General features: G+C 44.8%; 1 protein-coding gene across 1 annotated transcript in view; it reads left to right on the top strand.

The window, feature by feature from the left end:
* Positions 1-10,000, top strand: part of LOC112237667 (calcium-binding mitochondrial carrier protein Aralar2) — a 91,793-nt gene that overhangs the window by 25,309 nt on the left and 56,484 nt on the right. The window contains exons 6-7 of the mRNA XM_042295238.1: positions 5,581-5,727; positions 8,173-8,311. Of these exons, the coding sequence (XP_042151172.1) occupies positions 5,581-5,727; positions 8,173-8,311 (286 nt within the window). The remainder of the gene's footprint in view (positions 1-5,580; positions 5,728-8,172; positions 8,312-10,000) is intronic.

Here is a 10,000-nt window from a genome sequence, read left to right as displayed (position 1 = left end):
TTTGTGGTGTGCTAGCCATTTTCCAATATGATGTCTAGACGTGAAATCAGGGGAGAGGGAGACTGGAGGAGAGGGAGAGTAGGGGAGAGGGAGAGTGGAGGAGAGGGCCTTGCCAAGTTTGCATCTACACTCACTATATCTGAATGAGCTTTCTATGTTACACTTAACTTGGACCAGATGGGTTGCACTGTGAAGAACACACTGATATTGTGTCTGTGTGTGTGTCTGTGTGTGTGTGTGTGTGTGTGTGTGTGTGTGTGTGTGTGTGTGTGTGTGTCTGTGTGTGTGTGTGTCTGTCTGTCTGTGTGTCTGTCTGTCTGTCTGTCTGTCTGTCTGTCTGTCTGTCTGTCTGTCTGTCTGTCTGTGTGTCTGTCTGTGTCTGTCTGTGTCTGTCTGTGTCTGTGTCTGTGTCTGTGTGTGTGTGTGTGTGTGTGTGTGTGTGTCTGTGTCTGTGTGTGTCTGTGTGTGTCTGTGTGCGTGCGCACGCGCGTGCATGCATGTGTTGCAGCCAGTTACATTAGGGAAATATTTTGCATTCAGGGCTTGCACAGTTCGACTCCAGTGGTTTCCAATACTTCATACCAGAAGTGCAGCAGTAATGCTCATAGCTCAACTATGAAATACACATTTCCTATTTCACTCACTTCATTTAGTCAGTTTGCCCCAATTTCATAGCTATTGATTCATGTCATAATAACTGAGTCAGAAAAGTCATTTTTTCTGTGGTTCTTATTTAATTCAGGGGCTGTGATTTAAGTGTTTTCCCAGTAGTAGAGGAGAAAATGGCTGTTATAAATCCACTTAGACCTGAGTGAAGACCTTTACTGTTATTTTAAGTTATTCAGTTATTTTAATTAACTACTATTTAAAAATACTATAATTTATTTTCCCCCTTGTAATATGAATGATAATACAGATTTAAGCTGTGTATCTCACAGTTAAGCGCAGTATAATTGTAATAATACATACTTTTATTATACAGCAAATATACTGTATGTACATTCAGGGGCCAGTTTATTAGGTACACCCATCTAGTACTGGTTCGGACCCCACTTTGCCTCCAGCACAGCTTGAATTCTTCGGACATGGAAACATTGCTCAATTGGTATGAAAGGACCTAACCCGTGCCAGGAAAACATTCCCCACACTCAGTCAACGTACCTGGTTAAATAAGGGTTCAATTAATCAAATGTTAAAATGACACCACCGCCACCAGTATGTACTGTTGACACCTGGCAGGATTACGCCAAATCCTGATTCAACAGGAACTGGGATGCATCGGACCAGGCCATCACGTGCCCACTGGGGCCGCTTCTTCTTGTTTTTAGAGTGGTACCTGGTGTGGTCGTCTGCTGCAGTAGCCCATCTGGAACAAGGACTGATGAGTTGTGCATTGCGAGATGCCGTTCTGCACACAAATGTAGCTTGCACGATTTTTGACATTTTAATTTGACCTCTCATCGACAAGCTGTTTTTGCCCACAGGACTGTGTTTTTTTGTTTGTCGCACCATTCTCTGTAATCCCTAGACACTTTTGTGTGTGAAAAGCCCAAAAGCCCAGAACGTTTCTGAGATACTGTAACCGGCCCGCCTGGCACCAGCGATCATACCACTGCACCACGCTCAAAGTTGCTTAGGTCACTGGTTCGGCCCATTTTAACATTCAAGCGAACAGTAACTGAATGCCTCAATGCCTGTCTGCCTGTTTTATAGAGCAAGCCACGTCCACGTGACTCATTGTCTGTAGGAGCAAACCATTTTCGTGAATGGGGTGGTGTACCTAATAAACTGTGTACTGTATATACTATGGTTTATTTTCAGTGGTTTCCTCAATGGGGTTAGTCATCCTTATACACTGTGTTTACTTGCATAATCATCCATAATGATGACGAGCCAGATGCACACAAGAACCGGAAAAACTTTTGCGCTGCAAATTTCTCGCCAATTACTGTCTCGGTGGATGCCAGAGATTCTCCAAAATTACATGATTTGCATTTCAAATGGCACCCTATTCCCTATATAGTGCAGTACTCTTGTCCAGAGCCCATGGGGTACTGGTCAAAAGTAGTGAACTATGTAGGGTATAGAGTGCGATTTAGGATGCAACCATTATTTTTTTCCCACTTGCAGGGTTTTTTTCAGGATCAGAAAGGAGCTTAGGTGGTGGACGTGGCAGGGGCAATGGGCACGGTCGGACAGTCAGCGCGGCTGAATTTTAGAGGCCTAACTCTAACTCTTGGCTGTGTAGAGAAATTTGTACATTTTTAAGATTAGAGAAATTATTGCTGTTTTAAAGCTAATTTCCTGCAATTCTACACATTTTTCCATGGAGGTGAGAGAAAAATTGTAAATTTGAAAGCTAATTTCATGCGATTCTACATGTTCTGCCATGGAGCTGAGAGAACATTTAAACATTTTAAAGCAAATTTTCTGCAATTCTACACATGTTGCCATGGCTAATACTATGTTCCTATCCTCAAACAATAATACAATCAATACTGCTAAATTCATTGTTTTGGGAATTTTGGCACCAATATACAGTATAGGTCTGTGGCTGGCACACCGAACATGGATGGAGGGCATTAAAGTGGCCTTGTTAAGTTATGTCTGGGCTTTGAAAGCTACAGTCTATGATCTGGGGTTGTGTTTTCAATGGTAATTTCAATGCTTGATATTCACCAATTTAGCTGGGGGAAAAAACTGAATCCCAGACTGTAGCTTTAAGGGTCAGTAATGACTTTAATCTGGTGTGTGTTGATCGGAACCACTGGGAACAGTTAGAGGGAATCTGTACAGTATTTCTCCTGCAGGTATTCCATTGTTTAAAGACCTTAAACAGCAGGAAAGACGCCAACGCCTTTCGTATCGAAACCCAAAACAGAAGTGGCTCGTCAAATGTTTTTTATTCCGTCCAGTCCAGGAACAATTAAAGTGAGTGTAAATACTGTGGCGGTCTGTGATTTGGTCGTCAGAGGCTAAGCTCTCCTCCTGAAATGAAAACCATGTCTCTAAAACACTCAGTTACAATAAAACTGTAAACTGACTAGATTCTGGGCCGCAATTGTTCTGTTGTTCCATGTGGTTGTGGCAGTCCAGGCAGCTCTTAACTCTGCTGTGTTGTCCAGCCTATATAGCTCAGGGATATTTTTTCCTTTACACACATAGGCTTTTATTTTCTCTTTTTCTCGTCCTTTCTCTCTTGTTTTGACTATACCGCTCCAGTTCTTTTTTCATTCGCTGTTTTATCTGTGGTAGTTTCTTTCCCCCCACACATGTTTATTGGTTTGGACCTATTCATCCCACGGTTCAAAAACCAACTGAAAAGCGTCTTTGGGACTGTCCCATTTCCAAATGATTTGTTTATTTGCGATATGTTCCTTTGTATGGTTTCCATTTTGGACCCCCTCAGTACATTTACTATAACCTCCCCTAATGATGACTCTCCTAACTGATCGTTATATGGCAGTAGGTAGCTGACGAGCTCCTATGCAGAATCATAAGTGCTTGTTCCTGACACCCTGCTCTCACAGAAACCTGGTTTGCAGATCACACCTCTTTTGGGATAAATGTCTCTACTTATTCTCCCCTTTGTTTTCAGCTTTATGTAGGTGTCAATCTCCTGAAACTGTTTTCTGGGGTTATTGAGCGTAGCCTGGGGCCTGTTATGTTATCAAAAATGTTAGTCACTCAGACTTAGATACAGGAGTTCTTATGACAAAGGATGGTAGCGAGGAAGTAGAGTTTTTATAGTCAAATTCCATGTAAAAATAATATTCAATAACATCTCTAATTTACTGAAATAAAGTCAGTAAGTAGCCTATTGGTATTCCAAGTTTTACAGTTGTTTGAATTGTGGTATTTTCAGTATGAGCCCAGAGGAAGCGGTATTGTTTACAGGGTGTCTCACCAGACGTGTGGTCACAGGTACAGTAGTGATAATGGCTTTTCATTTCAAAGCCCCACTGGAGTCTTCCCATGAGCCTGTCTGTTGTCTCTATGATCCACAGAGGAGGAAGCTGCTGTGCCGTGTGTGTGTGTTGTGAAATAGTGAGCAGTTAGGTGATTAGCCAGTCTGCATGTGTATCCCCTGGAGTGCCTTAATGGGGGATTTGGACTGGTGAGAGAAACACAAGCGACGCCCCACTGCAGCAGCGTGAGGAGAAGGAGAGGAGAGAGGGGGAGGAGAGGAGAGGAGGAGAGAGGAGGAGGAGAGGAGAGAGGAAGAGGAGAGGAAAGGAGAAGAGAGGAGAGGAGAGCGCAAATTACTGCAGCTCCGCCAAATGCTGTTTCCCTGTAACTGAGAGGGAAAATGGCGTCAGGGGGGTCATCAACGGCCATCCTGCTTCTCCAAGAAGTGTGTATGTGTGTGTTTGTAGGTACACCCTCATCTGAAGTCATTAAAATGTTATAAGAGGACAACATTTTGCACAACATGTCTAAATCTTGTCACCGAAATATAATGTTACCGGGTTTAACCGAACAGGACGATGTCTCTGTTTGTGTCTGTGTTTTGTTGCTCTATGTCTCTGAAGCTAGGAATGTCTGTATGATTTAAAGGGTATCTATGTGATTTAAAGGGTATCTATGTGATTTAAAGGGTATCTATGTGATTTAAAGGCTGTGTATCTATGTGATTTAAAGGGTATCTATGTGATTTAAAGGGTATCTATGTGATTTAAAGGGTATCTATGTGATTTAAAGGCTGTGTATCTATGTGATTTAAAGGGTATCTATGTGATTTAAAGGCTGTGTATCTATGTGATTTAAAGGGTATCTATGTGATTTAAAGGGTATCTATGTGATTTAAAGGGTATCTATGTGATTTAAAGGGTATCTATGTGATTTAAAGGCTGTGTATCTATGTGATTTAAAGGGTATCTATGTGATTTAAAGGGTATCTATGTGATTTAAAGGCTGTGTATCTATGTGATTTAAAGGGTATCTATGTGATTTAAAGGCTGTGTATCTATGTGATTTAAAGGGTATCTATGTGATTTAAAGGGTATCTATGTGATTTAAAGGGTATCTATGTGATTTAAAGGCTGTGTATCTATGTGATTTAAAGGGTATCTATGTGATTTAAAGGGTATCTATGTGATTTAAAGGGTATCTATGTGATTTAAAGGGTATCTTAGAAAAAAGGTGCCATCTAGAACCTTAAAGGGTTCTTCATCTGTCCCCATAGGAGAACCCTTTGAAGAACCCTTGGTTCAAAGTAAAGTAGAACCCTTTTGGTTCCAAGTTAAACCGTTTTGGGCTCCATGTAGAACCGTTTCCACAGAAGGTTCTACATGGAATCCAAAATGGTTCTATCTGGAACTGAAAAGGATTTTTCTTGGAACCAAGGGTTCAAGGGTTAGGGTTACAATTATGTTAATGGTTAGGGTTAGGATTAAGATTAGGTTTTTGGGTTAGGGTAATGGTAAGAGTACAGTTTAGGGTTTAGGGAAAATAAGATTTTGAATGGGACTGAATTGTGTGTCCCCTCAAGGTTAGCTGTATAAGACTGTGTGTGCGTGCGTGTGTATATGTCTATGTGTGTTGTTAATCTGTGTGTGTGTTCCTCTGTCTCCTCCCCAGGAGATGCAGCTGGAGCATGCGCGGCAGGCCTTTGTTCAGAGGGACAAGGCCCACAGCGGCTCCATCTCCGCCCTGGACTTCAGGGACATCATGGTCACCATCCGGCCCCACATGCTCACACCCTTTGTGGAGGAGAGCCTGGTGGCGGTGGGTCTGGCTCTCTGGTTCTCCTCCCTCTCTCCCTCTATCCCTCATCCTTCTCGCTCTCTTCCTCTATAATTCTCCCTTTCCTTCCCCTAACATGTCATTAAAGCCTTTTACTGCAGTGGGCTAAATCAGGGTCACACAGTCTTTCTTGGTAGTCTTAAACAAATCTACTTGAAACAAAAGTATCCACCTCACACATGGTTATGGGCTTAAAAAATAAGACACCTGTACCAAGTCAGATTTAGAGTTGAAATGTATTCCAGTCTGCATCCCAATATTACACTTTATATACATCAGAGAAGACTGAAATATAACAAAACTGTTTGACATAGAAACACCGGATTTTCAACATTTAAAAAACAAGAAAAGTTGATTCATGATGAAATTATGAAAAATATGAATAACATTCCACCCATGAGGCCACTAGGTCATTTGACTGCAGGAAAGGGCTACCTCAAACCTCTCTGGCATCAAACCATGCATCTAAATGTCTCTCCCTTCAAATGCGCACGCACACACACACACACACACACACACACACACACACACACACACACACACACACACACACACACACACACACACACACACACCACACACACACACACACAACCACACACACACACACCACACACACACACACACACACACCACACACACACACACACACACACACACACACACACACACACACACACACACACACACACACACACACACACACACACACAACACACATACACACACACACACACACACACACACACACACACACACACACACACACACACACACACACACACACACACACACACACACACACACACACACACACACCACACACAACCACACACGGCTGTTTTCGTGTCCTCTCTTTTTCTCTCTCTGTGTGTGATAGAAAAAATGAACACAAGTATGGTATGTTTGTGTGAGTGAGTATGTACAGTATGTCTCATGTCACATGTTTGTTTGTGTCTCTGTCTGTTTTCCTTGTGTGTGTGTGTGTCTTTAGAAAGTGTGTGCGTCTTTAGAATGTGTGTGTCTCCTTCCACGTTTAGCCCATTTTATAAACACCTAGTGAACTCTGTCATTTCTCCCACATTGTTTACCTCATAAACCAGCCACCTCAGGGTCCATGTTAGTAAACACACACTCACTGCCATTACAGCAGACACATTTAAGACAAGGCTGTGTGTGGAACCAGGCCTACACACTATACAAACATTTACACACACTCTCCCTCTAATCTCTCTCACACACACTGAAAAATGATAAATAGAATGCTATTTTATTTTCTCTCCCTTTGTGTCCCTGTACATGGCTCGGGTGTAGATGTCGTGGCCAGGGCACAGTAATATGATGTTTCAGTGAACAGCAGAGGTTGCTTGGTTTTTGGATTTGAGATAAATGGATCTTTTTGTAAGGAAAGGAGAAGCTTCAACCCAAGTAGCCTCTTCCTCCTGCAGATGGCTTCTCTCCCTCACTGCAAGCTGTGTTGGGCACACTGCTGTGTCTGTAAAGCAAACAGCGCCATCTAGTGAAACGGATGGTTTCCAGTCTTTTCTCCCCACCCCCACAATCTAGAACAGTACAAGATGAATATCCGCAATATTTTACCCATGCTACTTTATGTCCTATTAAACAGACTTAAATGGAGAGACATAATTCCTGTGACAGTGAAAGAGTTGTGTTGGGAGGACAGTGTGCAGTGAAAGAGTCCCCCATCCCTCCATGCCTCCATCCCACCATCCCTCCATGCCACCATCCCTCCATCCCACCATCCCCCATCCCTCCATCCCCCATCCCTCCATCCCCCTTCCCTCCAACCATCCCCCATCCCACCATTCCTCCAACCCACCATCCCTCCATCCCCCATCCCTCATCCCCCTTCCCCCATCCCTCCATCCCCCTTCCCTCCATCCCACCATCCCTACATCCCTCCATCCCTCCATCCCACCATCCCTCCATCCCTCCATCCCTACATCCCACCATCCCTCCATTCCACCATCCCTACATCCCTCCATCCCACCATCCTCCATCCATCCCACCATCCCTCCATCCCTCCATCCCTACATCCCACCATCCCTCCGTTCCTCCATCCCACCATCCCACCATCCCTCCATTCCACCATCCCTCCATTCCATCCATCCCTCAATCCCACCATCCCTCCATTCCACCATCCCTCCATTCCACCATCCCTCCATTCCACCATCCCACCATCCCACCATCCTACCATCCCTCCATCCCACCATCCCTCCATCCCACCATTGAATGGGAATGTCACTTTGTGTGTTTCGGTGACTCTCTCCCCTCCCTCCCCTCTCTCTCTCTCTCTCTCTCTCTCTCTCTCTCTCTCACCTCTCCTCTCTACTTCTCTCTCTCCCCTCCCCTCCCCTCCCCTCTTCTCTCTCTCTCTCTTTCTCTCTCCACCCCTCTCTCTCCCAGGTGGCCGGGGGCAGTACATCTCACCAGGTCAGTTTCTCCTACTTTAACGGCTTCAACTCTCTCCTCAACAACATGGATCTCATTAGGAAGATCTACACCACACTGGCTGGGAGCAGTAGAGTCCTGGAAGTCACTAAAGGTTGGTAGGCACACATAAGCACACACACGTGCATGAACGCACACACACACACATGTTCATGCACACACACATGTACACACACACACACAAACACACACATACTGTGGTTGTGTGTTGTTGTTTTTCTTTTGTTTGTTTTCTTCTTTCCACTCCCCCCACCTCCTCCTCCTTTTCCTTGTCTACATTTGATTGGCCCTGCTGGATGTGTCCCAACAGACACATGGGCAGTTTACCCAGAATGCTCAGCAGCAGTGGCGGGCCTCTTACTGGGCCTGTCTGTGACACATCCTCCTTGGCTCTGGCTAGGAGTTGCCCCTGAGGCACAGATCTAGGATCAGCTAACCCTGCCCAAATTCTACCTTAAACCATTAAAGGGTGGATGGCCAGTACAGACCAAACTAACAGTTGTTTCACACATCACAAATAGCAGAGAGGAAAGGATAAACATACACAATGTGTAATGATTTGACATGAAATGACAGTTGACATGTATTAAGTCAGACTTATCGCAATAATTAGAGCAACAGTCCCCCTCAACATCACCCCCCTCAGAGGCCAGTTGTTGAATTGTACTCTGTAGGCTAGGTTCTCTCTCTCTCTCTCACACTCTCTCTCTTGCTCTCTATCTCTCTCTCTCTCTCTCTCTCTCTCTCTCTCTCTCTCTCTCACTCTCTCTCACTCTCTAACTCTCTCTCACTCTCTCTCTCTCTCTCTCTCTCTCACTCTCTCTCTCTCTCTCACTCTCACTCTCTCTCACTCACTCTCTCTCTCTCTCACTCTATCTCTCTCTCTCTTTCTCTCTCTCTCACTCTCACTCTCAGACTGAGCAGGGCTGGGGCTGAGTAGGTCAGTCCACCACATGGCTCTGGGGTTCTGGGTATGTGAGTGTGATGCTATCGGGCCTTATCGGGGGTGTGGGCCTGGGCCTGAATTTCCTTGGCTGTTCCCACCATGGCGTGGCCGTGGCTGGGCTCTGGTGGCCCCTAGCCAGGCCCTCCCCCCAGCCAGTCATTAGGCCCTACTGGGACCTGGTCTGTGCGTGCAGAGCTCCACGTCTCTCTCTATCTCTCTCTCTCCCTCTCTCTCTCTCTCTCTCTCTCTCTCTCTCTCTCTCTCTCTCTCTCTCTCTCTCTCTCTCTCTCCCCTGACCCCCACCATCCAGCCTGATTGGTTCCGTATGTATGGTGGTTTGGGACGTCATCGCTCTGGTTACCTAGGGCAGGGCTGATTACAACATTCTGTGGTCTGCTACATATAGTATATATGACAGAGACAGGTGATTGTTTTGTATAGATGTAGATGAATGTTAGTCTTCTCTGTGTATGCAGACCGGGAATTTGGGACTAGCACTTAAGCCTGTGTAGATTTAATAGCAACAGGTGATTATCTTGTATACCATTTGGTGATGTTGTGTATCATATATAGACTGACAGTCATGTAATGTCTGTGTATAGCTGGACAGTCAGCTGATCTTTGTGTGTAGATAGTTTAGACAGAGTTATCTGTGTGTGTGATCTGTGATTCCCCTGACAGACAGTGTGTTGTGTCAGAGCCTGGGGGTAAACTGAGCTAGCTGATCTCTGTGGGACAACACAGCAAGAACACTTGCTGCTCTTTGAATAAGCTCGTCACTCAATACCAGATACCAGAGCTATAGAAATCACACTGTAAGCCAGCCCTGAGTTTGAG

This window comes from Oncorhynchus tshawytscha, linkage group LG13 (genome assembly GCF_018296145.1).
Source record: "Oncorhynchus tshawytscha isolate Ot180627B linkage group LG13, Otsh_v2.0, whole genome shotgun sequence".
Classification (NCBI taxonomy): Eukaryota; Metazoa; Chordata; class Actinopteri; order Salmoniformes; family Salmonidae; genus Oncorhynchus; species Oncorhynchus tshawytscha.
The sequence above is the reverse complement of the archived record's forward strand: the minus strand, read 5'-3'. Positions and strand labels throughout refer to the sequence as shown.